Source organism: Perna viridis, chromosome 12 (genome assembly GCF_037379345.1).
Source record: "Perna viridis isolate PV_CMFRI_1.1 ecotype Kerala chromosome 12, ASM3737934v1, whole genome shotgun sequence".
In the NCBI taxonomy this organism is placed as follows: domain Eukaryota; kingdom Metazoa; phylum Mollusca; class Bivalvia; order Mytilida; family Mytilidae; genus Perna; species Perna viridis.
This window is the reverse complement of record NC_142456.1, coordinates 25,454,506-25,471,453: the sequence shown is the minus strand read 5'-3', so window position 1 is coordinate 25,471,453 and position 16,948 is coordinate 25,454,506. Positions and strand designations below refer to the sequence as shown.

The 16,948-nt window shown below is 31.9% G+C and overlaps 1 protein-coding gene across 10 annotated transcripts in view; it reads left to right on the top strand.

Annotated features, from left to right (window-relative positions):
• LOC148601813 (nephrocystin-4-like) overlaps positions 1 to 16,948 on the top strand; it is a 48,796-nt gene that overhangs the window by 7,777 nt on the left and 24,071 nt on the right. For 3 of the 10 annotated variants that reach the window (XM_088555355.1, XM_088555360.1, XM_088555350.1), the window contains exons 2-12: positions 3,564 to 3,710; positions 4,763 to 4,947; positions 5,761 to 5,819; positions 6,466 to 6,618; positions 6,937 to 7,127; positions 8,166 to 8,329; positions 9,838 to 9,964; positions 10,636 to 10,866; positions 11,811 to 11,947; positions 13,504 to 13,524; positions 16,180 to 16,224. In XM_088555355.1, coding sequence (XP_088411481.1) covers positions 3,564 to 3,710; positions 4,763 to 4,947; positions 5,761 to 5,819; positions 6,466 to 6,618; positions 6,937 to 7,127; positions 8,166 to 8,329; positions 9,838 to 9,964; positions 10,636 to 10,866; positions 11,811 to 11,947; positions 13,504 to 13,524; positions 16,180 to 16,224 — 1,460 coding nt within the window. Of the gene's footprint in view, positions 1 to 155; positions 1,155 to 2,443; positions 2,559 to 3,563; positions 3,711 to 3,749; positions 3,788 to 4,762; positions 4,948 to 5,760; positions 5,820 to 6,465; positions 6,619 to 6,936; positions 7,128 to 8,165; positions 8,330 to 9,837; positions 9,965 to 10,635; positions 10,867 to 11,810; positions 11,948 to 13,503; positions 13,525 to 14,484; positions 14,509 to 16,179; positions 16,225 to 16,948 lie in introns of those variants that run through there. The other 7 variants (XM_088555352.1, XM_088555353.1, XM_088555359.1 and 4 more) reach the window with 7 other exon arrangements.

Sequence of the window (16,948 nt, the reverse complement as noted above, 5' to 3'; positions counted from 1 at the left end):
ATAATTTACAATTTAAATATAGTGAGATATTACCATATGGAGAAAATTATCTTGATTTTATCCTCGAGTAGCAACCAATTGAACCATGTTACTACACATTCTTGAATTTGGAAATTTGGAAGTTTTTAAATAGATAGCTTCTGACTATTGTTTTATAATGGTGATATTGCTGTTAATTGATGTAACGTAATTTGTCTTTGGATTTAATTGGTAAAAACGGGATGTTCTCGATTTGTATTTATTATTGTGGATATGTTCTAAAATTAGACTCTGTAATTGTACCATGATAGATAGAAGGTTTGTTAATGCCTGAAACAGGAATTACCTGGTAGTCTGTGGCAAGTAATTGATCTAAAAACGTATGATTCTCTTTAAAGTTCTTTCTCAAAGGCTGCATTGGAAATGATTTGTTGATTGCCTGATACCAGAATTTCTTTTGTAATAAATGATGGATCATAGAGCATTTGATTTTCTTTTTAAAGTTGATCTAAATGGAAAGCTGCACTTGAAATGATGTTTAAGAAAAATTAACTGGACCGAAAGTAATGAATTTATTTGGATTTATGTGTTGCATTCAATTTTTTTAATGAAGCTGTAAAGTGGTAAGAAAGGTGATATAGAGAAAGTTTTGAATTTGTCTTGAAATTTTAGGATGGTGAATGTTCAATATTTGTATTGAATAGACTTAGTGCAAAAGACATGAATGTACTTTAACACATCTAAAGGATGACTCTATACATGTACTAAGCACTGGAGATAGATTGGTTAATGAAGGATCATGGGTTTTTGATGTACATGTATATTAAAGGATAATAATTTTGCACAAAAAATATAGTAGTGGCACTTAAGCATGGTGTTACATGTACATGTATATTTCAAAAATGAAATTGTCTATGGTGATGTGAAAAGTATTCGTCAGGAAAGTGTACATGTTAACAATTTTTTTCCTCAAAAACCACATGACATATAGACATATGGAAGTTTCAATTATTCCTTATCATTGATTTAAAATGTTTGATTTCACTATACATCGAAGTTTACATTGCTATCGTTATTCACCATGGGACCAACATGATCCAGAAGAATACGAACATGTCCCATTTAGAATTTCACTGAAGGAAGTTTTTGGATTATGTCCACCTTTCCAAGTGAAGGTTTGTTTAAACAATAGAAATAGTAATACAAGTTAAAATTGAGAGTTTGTAATTGTCTTAATTTTGTGAAATCTGATAATCCTTTCAAATTCCCTTTCCCTTCAGATACTAAATTAAAACTGATTTACAAGGATCTGGTTTCAAGTTTATTTCTAAGAAATTCAAAAAAAAATGCCAGGGTTCAAGGGTGGCACTCGTATAGAAGGTCCATTTTCAATGTACATTGCTTAATGGGCAATATATCTAAAGGTCCATGCTAGCCTTCCTTAGACTGAGGTCATACTTAGTAAAAAAGAACATGCATATTTTAGCTTTCTGTGACCCTAGTTTCATCCATGCAAAAAATGAGGCATTTTATTTCCCTATTTCACTAAGGAATTATAAGATCTCTATCGCAGCAGGCTGTAGGCTTTGGCTTTGGTGGTCATGTATTTAATCCAAAAGTACTGAAGTACCAATGAGAATGGAGGTTATCAAAGAGGGTAAATTCATGGGCAAAGACATGAGACATACAAAAAGTAAATATGCACAAAACAGGTTTCCAAAAACAACAATAGTCACGCGTAGCAATCGTCAATAAAAATATCGGAGCGACAAAAGTCATGCATTGCAGCTTAAGGCTCAAATAAGTAGTGGTCCAAGGTATCATACCTAACAATTTCTGGGCTAGGACCATTAAAGTTTATTTACTCACCGGTAAGTCCTGGACCTTTAATGAACTTTATCCATATAACTTCTTTGGGACTGTTGGTTAACCTCAAGTGGACTATCGACAAAACTTGAATAAAAAAGGGGGGGGGTTAGTCATGAATTTGTTATTTAATTACTCCTCTCGTGCCTGTGCATGCACTGTACTCAGCTGACTTTTTTGAGAAGTTTGCCGTTTACTTTTCTCATCTACTTAAAAATCTTAAATCTCTAACTATTTAAGTACTTCTCCGTCTAAGAATCTGGCAAAATGTATATAAGGTGTGGCTCAGGAAGGAAAAAAGGCAGATATTTTATTGCATTAACCAATTAATTACACCTGATAACCACCAGAAATAACCATCAAAGTGTGTGTAAAATTTGCCTTTTTAAGATATTGATAGGTCAAATTTAGTTGAAATGCACTACGGAAAAATGGCAGAAAAACTTTCCCACACTTTTTTCCTATATAAACAGTCAAAAAATATCTACATCACAGATGCTTTAGGATGAACTTAAATAGCTTTTTGGTTGTTTTCTAGATGTACTGAATATATTTTAGGCAAAAATGACTAAATTTGGGAAAATGATGTGCCACCTATTGCCTGATTCTTACACAGACTGGTACTTAATGGTGTAAGGTAATGCATGGAAACAAATGAGAACTTAGGATTATCAATAAAGAAAATTTATTTGATATTTGGAGGATGTGTATTGGTATGTTTTATTTTTGTACAAAGTTTTAAGTTTTACATACAAAGAGTTACATGTAAATTAGGTAGACCAATAGTGTAATCAAATGGAATTGAGAATGTTGAGTTTATGGAATAGATTGAAGTGAGAGATGGTTGCTATGGTAATGTTAGTATTTATTGGGTCTTAAATGTAAAGTGATCATTTGGTAAAGCTACTGTCATGAATTTATTACAATATGTATTCTACAGTTATAATAAAGTGTTAGAGAATTGTTTAACTGTACAGTGTAAGTACCAGAAGATAGGGACTGACTGGACTGTCATATTAAGATCTGGCATTAAGCTGATCTCTCTAAATAAGCATTATTACAAAGTGTCATAAGTCTCAGAGTCTTATTTCCAAGCCCAGGGAGGGAAGGATTTTTTTTTTGGTCTCCCCCCCACAAAAAAACAAAAAACAAAACAAAACAAAAAACAAAGAAAAACCAGGGACTCTAACAATTTTTTTATGCTTTCATCCCCTCTCTTTAACGACAGGTGGTTTAATTGAGTAAAGACTTAATTTATTTAGTATACACATGTTGAAATATAAATGTTGAAGCGATTAACCAATATTGATTCTTTATCAGGAAAATGAGAATGTACATTTCTTACATGCTTGTACATTTCTTAGATGCTTGTACATTTCTCACATGCATGTACATTACACCCACAATGTACATTTGAACATGTAGAAATAGGAAAATGATGTCTGTTTAAATATGTACTCTAAAACTCAGTGTTAATGTCTGAGAAAATCTATTTGTAAAAAGATTCTAGAATTATTTTAAGTCTGATGTCAAAGTGGTTGATGTTTCTTTAACTCAGATCAATATCAGAGGTTTATTAAAAGATGTTTCCGTTTTTTAACATGAAAGATCAGTGATCAATAGATGAAAACGATATGTGTATTATCTATATTTAATATTATGTGTTAAACTTTCTATAATCAGTAAATATGCTTTATGTCATTTCCTTTAATTTTCAGCTTGATGTAGCCCATCAGCCTGTATACCAACTAAAAGTCACCCTCTATGACACAACATACAAAACATTCCTTGGGAGACAGTGGGCAGGACCACTCAACCATGCCCAGGGTGGTGGAGAGAGTAAACCAAAACTAAGATATAATCAAGTAAGTATTGGTGGGCAGGACCACTCAACTATGCCCAAGGTGGTGGAGAGAGTAAACCAAAACTTAGATATAATCAAGTAAGTATTGGTGGGCAGGACGGGACCACTCAACCATGCCCAAGGTGATGCAAAGAGTAAGCCTAAGATATAATCAAATATGTATTGATGGGCAGGACCACTCAACCATGCCCAAGATGGAAGAGAGATTAAACCTAAACTTAGATATAATCAAGTAAGTATTGATGGGCATGACCACTCAACCGTGTCCAAGGTGATGGAGAGAGTAAACCTAAGATATAATCAAGTAAGTTTTGGTGGGCAGGACAGGACCATTTGTCATGGTATTCTATAAAAATAGCAAAAATTAATACACCCTGATAATTACAGTATTTGCAACCGTGTCCAAGGTGATGGAGAGAGTAAACCTAAACTTAGATATAATCATGTAAGTATTGATGGGCATGACCACTCAACCGTGCCCAAGGTGATGGAGAGAGTAAACCTAAACTTAGATATAATCAAGTAAGTATTGATGGGCATGACCACTCAACCGTGCCCAAGGTGATGGAGAGAGTAAACCTAAACTTAGATATAATCAAGTAAGTATTGATGGGCATGACCACTCAACCGTGTTCAAGGTGATGGAGAGAGTAAACCTAAACTTAGATATAATCAAGTAAGTATTGATGGACATGACCACTCAACCGTGTCCAAGGTGATGGAGAGAGTAAACCTAAGATATAATCAAGTAAGTTTTGGTGGGCAGGACAGGACCATTTGTCATGGTATTCTATAAAAATAGCAAAAATTAATACACCCTGATAATTACAGTATAAATGTACTGTAATTAGACAGTAATTATGGAAATTTGACAAAAGTTTATGGCCCTGTAATATAGTTCTATGGTCTTTTACCGTCTTAAAGTATGTGGGGGAAAATTACAGTAAATACTCATGCTTTTCTGCTTCTCTGTATATTTTTATGATGTTTCATGATTAGTTTGGTCTACAGTATGTATTTCTTCAAAACAAATTAAATTTTTAAATTTTGTAGAATGTGTACTTCCATACGTCGATTAAGAGTACAGGAGTTGTGGCCCTTGTTGAGGTTTTGTCAGTTGTACAGGATGAAAATGACCAAACAAAGTACACCTCTTGTGGATGGACAATTCTACGTGTGTTTAAAACTGATGAAGATTTACCAGACTCATCAAGGTCAAGCACAGTTCCAGTTCAAAGGTAGGAGATATTAATGTTGGTCAAAGTATAAAAACAGGAGATATGGTATGATTGCCAATAAGATAGTCATCCACCAAATTCCAAGCAATGAATGGAAAACCCACATCATAAAGCAAGCTGTAATTTTAAGGCCCTAAAATAAATAATGTGAAACTATTCATAAAAGACAAAAATCAACCAGGGATGGGGTAATTGTAATTGTTATCGTTAATCAGCTGTAATTGTTCCAAACCTTTCAATTAATTCATATAAAAAATATAAAACGAATAACAATGAACATAAAAAACAATGACAACATTCTGCAATTAAAACAAAGTTGATGACTTTAGGCAATAGTCATAGCCCCTACACCTTTATTTTTACAATTTTTTTCTTGCTCAGGAAATTAGCAAAAAAATTACATCATGGAAATAAGTTGGATTACATTATTTAAGATGTGGACAGACATAGAGAAATAGAATTATGCAACATTAGAGTCCTCATATAATATGGAGTAAAGCAAATCTATTCCTTTCTTTCAGGAGGTAGACCTAGGGTAGGGGACATAACTCTTGAAATCAGTAATATGTTTGTATCATATTGAATTTCAACAAAGCATATCAAGCTTTTATTTGAAACAGAATGAAATCAATCCAAGTTACTTTGATGCTTACATGAGATTGATGTAAAATGCTGAATACAAACGTTCCAATGATTTGTAAAAGTTGTGTCCCTTACCCTAGGTCTACCTCCTTAAATTGATTATCTTCTTATTTGACATTATAAATTACATGTACATGTATATAAAATTTAATTTTGACTTTTATTTTACAGGCTACAAATGTATTATGGGTCTCCAAGGGCTGTTTTACTCATGGAAGAACCATTGGAAGGTTTGTTGAGAAGAAAAATGACATTTGAGACTTTTCATGTTTAAAATTTTGAATAAAGGTATATGGGAAAAAAAGAAAAAAAACACTTTTATCATGCTCAAGCTTTTTTCATGATTGAAAAAGCAATGAAATATTGTAAGGAAAAAAGATACATTGAAACATATAAAGAAAATACACATACATTATATTTATACTTTAAATATGAAGAAGGGTATGGCCAGTACATAGCAGTTTTGATCATAATCGCAATAGACCCTTTTGTGCTAACAGTGGGCTAGTAGATGAGCATGCGCGAGCATGCTCCATAAACACTTCTGCGAGGAAAATTCTTTTGTTCTACCCGAGCCCTACCTTGCGGAAGTGTATATTGAGCATGCTCACCAACTTAACACATAAGGGTCTATTTCCTAGTTCTAAACAGTATTCGTATTCTTTTCCCAATCAGCAGGCTCATTTTTGCCTTAAAAATTTGTTTTTTCCTCCAATCACATAACATATTGCAATAAAAATCTTCCATTATTCATTTTTCTATAGAAAACAGTGTTCAGTAGGCTCTAGTACACAGTATACAGTACTAAAAAAATTCACAAAACCCTGTTTCCTTAAGTTACTATGAATTTAATTTGACTGTCTCCCCCTTGTTTAGACAATGACATGATGAAGCCCATAACAGACTGTGTACTACAATGTAGTATAGCTACCCATAAGTCTATGCTGTATGCCATGTCAGTTTTACCTGAGAATGTAATGGTTGGCAGTAACGATCTCATCCCTGGTCTTCAGGAAGGCACAACTGCAGGTATTAAAAGAATACTGTTATGATTCTTTTTTTATTGTATATTTCTCTGATTTTGCCAATATCCGCTTTGTTTATTCACCTTGTAAAATCATCTCTGTTTATAGCTGAAAAAAGAAAAGAAAGTTTAAAGATGAATTTAATTACAGCAAATATATCTGAACTCCATTAATTATGCTGTGGACATTGATTTAGTCATTGTCCATTTGAAGAGTTGACATACAAAAATTGCTTTCCCTTAGTCCTTTTTATGTTTTAATGGAGCAATCGTTACCAACCTATAAAATTGAAACAAAAAATATAAATAAGATAAATTTGTAGGAAAAGACCGACTCAAAAAGCCAAAACTCCAAAAACAGGTTGTGGCAAGTATCGAAGGACTCAATGTTCATCTACCTCCCTCAGTGGAGAAGTTTGAGGAAGAGTTATGTGCCTTGTTAAATGAAGACAGGAGAAATAGAGAAAACCGCCAGTCAGGAAATCAAGTGTCCATTGTAGAGAGAAGACTACTGGTTTGTATTTAGAAATGATTTTTGAAATATATTTCAGAAAATGATGTGTTTAAAGTTGATTCTTTACTGTGGTAGAATACATTTCAACATTTGAATAAATTGCTTGATTGTCATTTAACTATAAATTTGTTCAAAAGTGAACATTTAAAATGAATATCATGTCAATCAGTAACTTGATCAAATCAGATTATTGAATACTTAAGTATCATTCTGTGCAAGAATCAGGCAATGAGTAGCTCATCATTTTTCTCAATTTGGTCTATTTTGCCTCAAATACACCTAGAAAAAAAAGAGAAGCTATTTGAATTAATCCTGAAGCATTGGTGACAGATATTTTTTGGGTGCTTATATTAGGAAAAAGTTTGGAAAATTTCCCCACCATTTATCCATGGTGCATTTCAACTAAGTTTGACCTATCAATATCTTAAAAAGGCATACTTTACAACACTTAGACAGTAATTTCTTGAGGTTATGAGGTATAAATATTTGGATAATGCAATAAAATCTCTGTGTATTTTTTCTTCATGTGCCATACCTTATACACATTTTGCCAGACTCTCAGATTGAGAAGTACTTAAATTACAACTAAAGTACTTTTAATATACAGTGAAAACTGTATAAACCAACCCTGTGATATACACAAAACCTGTTTAAATCAGACATCTCTCAAAATCCGTACGTACAAATTTCTGTACATTTTGTACCTGTTTAAACCAATCGCTTGCTTAATACAAACAAATACTTCAGTCCATAGAAGGTTTGGTGTAGACTGGTTTCACTTTACATTGTTTTCTGTGTTTCATTTTGAAATGAATGAAAGCATGTCATTTTAAAAGTTATTGCTCACTTCACTTACATTAGTTTTAATTAGTAAACACTTCAAATAAAACATTTCGAAGTGTGATTTTTGCTAGGATCATTACTTTCTCATTCCTTTGAAGTGTTACATACTAATATTCCTTAATGCAAAGTTATATAATTATGTCTACTGCAGCATTTCAGATTTTTAATTTAAATGATTATTTTTTTTTATTGCAGATAGGTGTACACAATGGCTGGAGTTATCTCTCTAAACCAGAGTTACACCACCTTGATTTGTGGAGTGAGGGAAATAGGCACCTAAAGCCACAGGCTAGTCCTAGTATGAGAAGGAGTCAGAAATACTTGTCATCATCATTCAGGATGGCTTCTGGCACAGCTGGGTAAGGGTGTGATACACCATAGCAGGTGCCATTAGTACAATTAGGTGGTTTCAGTAACTTGCACCAAGTGTTGAGTACTAGTCCACATAAAATTCAGACAATGCCAATGGCAAAGTGGTTCATGGTGTAGAAAAACCCACCAAACAAACAGTGCTTTTTCAGTCTACATATGCTATGTTTTCACTTAACGATAATCATTTCTGCATTGAGATCTGCACTTTTTAGAAAAACATGCATCTCCCACTAAAATCAACCAAATGAAACCAAATCAAGAACGATTACTCTTCCAAAGTACCAATTTCATGTACGATCTGTATAATATTTATCTCAAAAGTAGAACAGCCAAATGAATAACTACACTCCTTGAGAAGTTTAGGTTTCCAGCACGCACGATACCCAAAAGCACGCTAAATGCTCACCAAACGCATGAGAAACAAATGCTCCCAGCGTGTGTTTAAACGAACGCTTCTAGCATGGATTTAAAGACACGATAGACGAATGCTTATAAACACGATAGACGAACAATGAAAAATAATAATATTGACTTATAATGAAGACAGAAAAGAAAAGAAAATAAAAATAATGAAATTATATAAATTAATAATAGCAAAAAAATAAAAATGACAGTTAAATCAAGGAAATAATCTAAGTACAAAAATAAGCGAGTGCTTCTATCGTGCATTTAAACGGACACTTCTATAATGTATTTATCTGCATTTTAATGAATGCAAAACGATATTTAAACCCATGATAAACGATGCACGAACGCTAAAATGGGAAACATGAACGTGTCAAGAAGTGTAAGACTGGTTATATGACTGTTTCTGTACAAGAAATAAAACTGAATTCTGTGAGTTTTATGTTAAAATTCATAATTGAGATGAAAGATTACTTCTGTTCAGCTGGTTCCCTTTTATATTGAACATCTAAGTGAGAGAAATAATAACTGAAAAAATAAAAGTGGTTTTAAAAGCTACAATAAAGTAAAATAAAATAAAATAGTGTTTTCTTTTTGTGTGATTAGGCTCTTTTACCACTATCTGCTGTCACGATTTGTTAATAGAACAATGCACATGTGTATAAAACTTCATTGATTATTTCTGTAGTTTATATGGTACTTTGGCATTATTTTTTTTATAGGTAAGACTTTTCTAAATTAGGAATTTCTATTGGTCATATTGATCATGAATTTTTTTTTAATTACTAGTAGTTTTTATGAGTTTGATGTTTAAAATGTAAAAATTTTAGAAACCTAACCTAAAGTGGTGAACTTCACTCACGTTCATCATAATGTTAAATTAGCATTCCTTGAAGCCATTATAAACTGAAAGTAGTATTCAGACATGATTTTCTTCTACTTTAAAAATGGAATTTCACTTTTTCAAATCTGTATTAGCTGACCCATGTTACAGTTTTATATCTTTTTTACCTTTTGTTAACCTTCAATTTTCACTTCTTTTTTTTTGGCTTTGTAAAATCTAGTCTGAGTACTTTCTAATATTATACAGGGAAGGAACATTCCTCGTTCTAAAGAACAAAATAGAAATAACAGACTTATTGATGGATCCTATGTTAGCCCTGGTGTTTACTCTGGAGTATGTTATTGGTGAACCCATATCTCAAGAGGAAAGGAGGGTGAGTAGTGTAGACTGATAACTTTTGGCAGCAGTTTTATTTTGCTTTTTATGTAGTAAGAGCCGTAAAGCAAAATTAAAACTACTATGAATCTTTTTCTTTGAATATAATAATATTACTTGCAGAAAGATCGTGAATTTTAGGCTGCACTAAAATAGATTGAAAACCGTGAAAAAAAGATGGTTCAAAATTTCCCACTTTACAGTATCTAGATCATGATTTAGTTGTGTGGATAATGGTAAAATTGTATCTTCAGATTTTATTGCATTCATTATTTATTGTGATTTTGAGAAAAGTAGAATTTAATGCAAATTTCACCATGAATTTATTAATAATGAAGATGTGCACCTTCTATTTCAGGTTTTTTTTTGTGGAGGGGGGAGTGTTTCCATAGCATGACAAGGAATTTGCTTTTTGTGAATATGGGTACCCGTCACTTATTTTACACCATTGGAATTTAATGTCACCTTCACAAAATCTTTATTATATATCTGTGCACTTGTTGGCTTTAAATTGCAAGACATGGACTTTGTAGGGGTCCCCATATCAAACGGGGAAATTTTGGTAACATTTTATTGAGCATTGCCCACATTTGATATTTATTCTAATAACTAATACTGGCGTTTTGCTGTATAATACATTACAATTAACAAGTACATAATATTTTACAGCTGACTGGCAGTATCAACCGTGGCAGTACCCGTACTGTCACCCTGAGATGGGGAGCCTGGAACCCCTTACAACATTCACACCAAGACCAGATCAGTGTACCATTGATGGGAGGAATTTCTCCCAACCCTAACGAAAGCTTAGCATTCAAACTACCAAACACATACATGCAAGATTCCATCGCTGGGAAAAGTGCTGGCGGAGCTGTCAACTTCTTCTGGAAATGTGATACTGTATGTTTCTGATTCCTGTCATTTTCAGTTTTTTTCGTTAGACTGGTTACAATAGATATTTGTTGTTCCTTGCCGTTATGTGATAGGGGGCATAGAAATACCAATGTCCGTCCATGCCACCAAGTGTTTATGTTTAGTCAAATTTGTGGATGCAACTATTTTGAATCTGCCGGACGACTTTTGTTTGAATTTTGTAGGATCATTAATCACCGTTTGTACTTGATTATATTACGCCGCCATTTTGATTTTGACAAATTTTGCAGGAGTTATATGACTTTTGTGCTTCAACTTTTTTTGTATGGCAGGGGACATATGGCTACGAATTGCTTATTTAAAGAGAATCAATTTTTGTAATATCATAAGTTATAATCTGATATTTTGTTTACATTGTGCATACTTACTGAAGGGAAGTCAAAAGTTCTGTGGGTTTTGAAATTGGAATAATTTAATCATGTGTTAATACTAAAGTCCAATTGCGACCAATCAGAAAAAGAGGAAAATCTATTTCTTTATGGTTTAGATAAATCTGATCTGATTTTGCTTTGCTTTAAGACCAATATCCGATATGTTTCTTGGCCTTGTCAAATCAGGTTAGCATAAGACTCATATTTGTCATTATAGAAAATAAGCTTTAGAATGTTCACTGGTATATCTAAGAATAACAAGGATTTCAATGAGTTGTGAAATCTTTTAAGATCTTTTTGCCAGACAATATTAGAAGAAAAAAATAAGAATTTCATTTAAACTTCTCAAATAAAATTTCAAGGTGTGTTTAATGAAATTATGAAAAGAAAAGTGGGGGTCACTCAGTAGAAACGACTGAGCATGACCAACAAACATCCATATGAACTTGGCTAAATTTTGTCTTGTTGAACATGATGATTAAACTAAGTAAATGGTAGTAGTTTACAATATGTAAATAGGTTAGTAAATTCTATTTTTAGGATGGAACTACCCTTCAGGTTCCTGTTTTAGGTGGATTATTACCAGGTTCAATGCCTTCAATAAAGAGTGATGAAGGGAGTGAGGCCCTGCCAAGTCCTGATAGCAGTAAAAAACCTCCTTCTGGGAGAGCTGTCAAGTATGTATTGAATCCATTATTTTTTAAAATACATGTATATCTGATCCTGTTTTTTTTTTAAATACTTGTACTTTTATGGGAATTTATGGTATGAACTTCCAAAAGATTTAATCATCATTTACATTTATGGTCTTTGTGTCTGTACAGTATACCTCATTTTGAGGTTAGCATTGTTTATTTTGTGGAGTATTGGTTCACATCATGATACTTGTAGATACCTTTAATGAACATGTACTTTCCAAAATTTATGTTATAGTATAGTTTTATGTATATATTTTTCTAAGTAATTGAATTGTTATAATAATCTGAATTTTAGATGTTGTGGAACCATAAATACTTTGGTTCATTGTGGGGGGTGTTAAAGTCCATAGAAGTAGATACATGTAGGGTATTTAAGATTTTCAAGTGACCTTGACAATGCTATATTTTCTACAGATTTTATCCAGGGTAATAGTTCACACTTCCTAGTTCTATATTTAGTCTTGTTCAGCTTCTTTCATATTGGATAAGGTGTTTTTATGTTACTCTTGTAATAGGAACAAAATTTAATATTTTTTTAATTTTTCATATGAAAAAAGGGGGATACTTGTAGACATGTATTTTAAAAGTTTTCTTCTTTATTTTCATTTAAATATTTATTGCCTCTGTTCTAGTTTTCTGAGATACTTTTTTAAAAAGCTTAAGCAGATGCATTTTTGATCAGTTCTATTTGAATTAGAACATTAAATGTTAAGGGCTATTACAGTGAAATTTCCTTGAAGAGGTGGAATGCTACAAGTCATAAGGGGTACACCAAGAGAATTAATTTCATCTTTGCAATGCATTAAATTGTGTAAACTATCAGAAATACCCCCATTCAAGGTTGAAATATTTAATTGGCATTCCACCCACCCCCTTCAGGGATGTTTTACTGGAATAGTTCTAAGGAAATTTCATTATTAAAACTACCTAATATCTTTCCTTCTAAATTTTCTATGGTTTTGATGTTTCTTTATCTGAGGAGTTTCATAATATATACTAAAAACAGCTGATAGTTGCATGGTCCTGTTTTCCTTTGGATGGAACAGTTAACATTCAAGATATCCAACTAATATTAGAATTTCAGGAATTTTAGTTCTACCTGCTATCCATGCTATAAATTTAAAATGAGTACTCTCCCTTTGACTAGATTTTAGAGCATGTCCTATTAGCTTGCATAATGCATGTGACTTTTTTTTAGAATATTTGATTCATTTACAATCTTTTAGAGATAGTTTTCAATGGCCCAGCTAGTTTCATAAAAAAAAACCACACACACAAGATTTCCCTCAAATTTATGATTTCATTACATTCTAGTCGGCTGCATTATCAGTGGAGAAATGAATTTTGAAAACTAGGGCTGCCAAACTGATTAGATAATAGTTGAGTTGATTTAGAATTAAAAAATGTTTGAGAATTGGTATATATATATGATGAAATCAGATTCAGTAAAGTTCATTTGGTAAAGACAGCAAGAAGTATACTGTTTAGTATAGAAATTGTAGCATTTTGTGATAAGATTTTTAATTGTTATTCAGAGAAGTTAAGGAGAAAAAAGGGTAAGACTTGAGTGTCTGTGTCTGTTTCATTTTTCTAAGCATAGTATAAGTACAGACCTACCTAAGGATCATGCAAATCTGGAAAAAAAGTTATTAATTTTTCATTTTTGGTCTTTTTCTACACAACCCAATGATAAAATGCCAATAAGTTATATCTATTGTTGGGAAAGAAAGGAAATTTTGTCAAAACACTTAAGGATAAAGTTTGTCAAAAAAAAAAATTCTTCCAATTTTTTTTTACTACTGATCACTTTATAACCAGACAATATTTTCTCTAATTCTCCTTCTTAAATTAAACCTGTTAGCAATTATCTAAGAGAGCATACTGATTGTATTAAGGCTGAGAAAGAAGACAAAATTATGGACATCATTTTTTGCATGATTCTTATGTGATCTTGTATTTGAATGATTTTTTTTTTAGTTTCAAGCTATAAGTACTAAGCATTAACATATAGCCGAGTTGTTTTAAATTAGTTATATGTCTGAACCAAATCCATTCTTTCACATTTTGGATATTTGTATTCAAATTAAAGAATCTAGTTACTTAAAAAAAAGAATCAAATTTGACCCCTAGAATAAAACTGCTAAGCCTTCATTTGAAGTTTAAAGGTGAAACATTACAAATCTAAAAAATCTTTTCACTCATGTTTAATTTTCTTGTCATGAAAATTGTCAGCTATAGTGTATAATTAATTATTTAAAATTCAAATGGAACAGACAGACAGACAAGATATTTTAGGCTATATTTTGTGGTTATCTTAATCAATTGCTGCTGTTGCCATGCTGGTGTATGGACTTAAATTTGATAATAATTGAAACCCTTTTAAAAGGTCAGGGTGCAAAGGTTATTCCCACAAAAAAAAGAAAGAACTATTTAAGCTGAATGTAGTGTAGAAGTACAAAGCTATTTATAGTTTATTATTATTTATTAAACACAGGTTGTTTTTTTTTTAACTTTAGAAGACTGATGAAATTTAGACAAAAGTATGATCGTTGTGATAGTTTAAAGTTAGATTAAGTTAGCTAATTTAGTCTTTTGTTTAAACACATGTTAATGTTTATGTTGACATAAAGTTATGGATCAGTTTTCATCATTTATTTAGACAAAATTTTTTAAGTTGATATTAATCAACCTTTACAGGGATTTATATTCTTTATGTAAGTTTCTCTTCAATATATTTTTTATTCATTACTATGATTTTTTTTTTTTTTTGCAAAGCTAAAGGTGTTTTGGGTCTTCTCATTTTTTTATAATATAACAAGAATAGGTATGGTGTATATGTCAAAGAGACAACAACCCCAGCAGGATGAAAAATGTCAGCTGAAGGCCACTCAATGTTGGGTTTAGAGTGAATGACAAGAATGTCCTTTTACCACAGGACAGGCTGGAGCTGTCCTCAAACCATCATTATACACACACAAAGAGTTGCCCCTGTAAATTCAAGTAACATAAAAATAAACTGAAGGTGAAAACGAAACAAGACATTCAGATGCCAGAAATTCTTGACTTGGGGCAGGTGTAAAAAATGTGGCATGGTTACATGCAAATATACATGTAGTTCCTGATATTGCCAGCATTACAACGTTAAATGTAACTACAAGGTTTATGTTGAAAATAAGGAGTTCTGGCTGATACATGTATTTGGTATACATGTACATGTATAGTCTAGATCATATGCATATCTTGTATGTACATTCCATAGGCATATCGTGTATGACCAGACTATAGGTACTTGGTTTTGGCAATAATTTCGTTATCACATGCACTATGTATGTTTTATATATTTTTCAATAAAATTAAATCTATTGGAAACAATTTTCAGTCATTTTTAAATATGTTGTCAAAATATACATACATGTATTAGCTCTATTTACCTGATATACTTACCTGGTTCAGCTTGCTGGTGATTCCCAGCCAAATAGTAATTTTCTTATTGTCTGTCCAAGAAATGTCCCTTCTGTATGTGTATGCTGGTGAGGATACAGGGCATTCTAGGGTTGGACCCACCCCTTTTGTTGGATAATTTTGTTAATTCATTGCAAACATAATCCTGGACCCATTTTTTTTTAACCATTTGGTCCACCTCCTCCCCCCTTTTCAGAATCTCTGGATCTTTCCCCTGACACAGTCCCAGATACCTTAATGATCTTGAGCATAGATATTGCAGTGTTATAAACAACTACTGTGAACATACTAATTTTCGCTATTTTTGCGGTGGACAGAAAACCATGAAAAATAGTACACAGGAAATTGATTTTTAACACTATATAACACTAATCATTATTTTGAGACCGCGAAAAAAATGAAACTCGCAAATATGTTCACTTGACAGAATCCGCAAAAATTAAAACTTATACAGTATTTGGCGTTAACATACTTTATTTGCTACAATACCTACAATGACATGAAAACTATTAAAGATCAGATTCAAATAGAGCAGAATGGCTTGTGAAATGGTGATTGTACTTTGGTGTCCAAAGTCAAATGTTTAACATGATAAATGCATTCGTATACATAAATGCATTCATATACATTTGGAGAGAAATGATATTCACACAAACCAAAATACTTGTATGTTGACTATGAACTGACGACAAGCTTGGACATGGAATAACAATACATTACTTTATTATTTATTTCATGTACTTTTACAGTGGAATGGGACATTTAAGCATATCAAGTGGATCCCATATTGGAGAGTAAGATATCCCCACTGTGTGCTTCTAAATTTAGCATGTGATACTGCCTAAAATGATATCCTTATGTGTTGCCTAACAGTGTGTTGGTTTAAATAGGCAAATCTTTTTTTTTTTTTTTTTTTTGAAGCATTTAAGGCAAGGGCTTATGTCCTTTGTTTAGACTGAAAATAGCCCTCTGAAACTCCAAAGGGACAAAATCAAATAGATATACCTTAATATCCAAAAATAGACTTTCGCATAAGTTTTTTTTAACCAATTTTGAATATTTTATACCAGACATATAAGGAAAAATTTCTTCTAAGTGTTAGACTTGTTTTGTTTAAGATAAAAATTTTCCTTTTTTTTTTCATGACTTTTTAAATTTAGGTACACTTGAATAACATGTTTTTTTTTTTTTAATGCATTGGGTACATATTGTTACAACCATATTTTTACATACTATAAAATATTGCCAATATCCTACCAAATTTTAAGTTTTGTTTAGTGTGGACTAACAAATACATTGTATATATTTTGTTTCATTATTTTATGTCATTTAATTATATACCAAAAAAATTTCTTCTTTTGTTTAACTCTTAAATTTTTTCCCCACATATACACTATATATAGAAACACATTTTGAATATATTTTAAACTGTTATTCCATAAAATCATTGTCTCATTTCATATCATTGGATTCAAAAGGTGTCATTTCATTTTTAAAAGAAAATATCTCACATCGGGT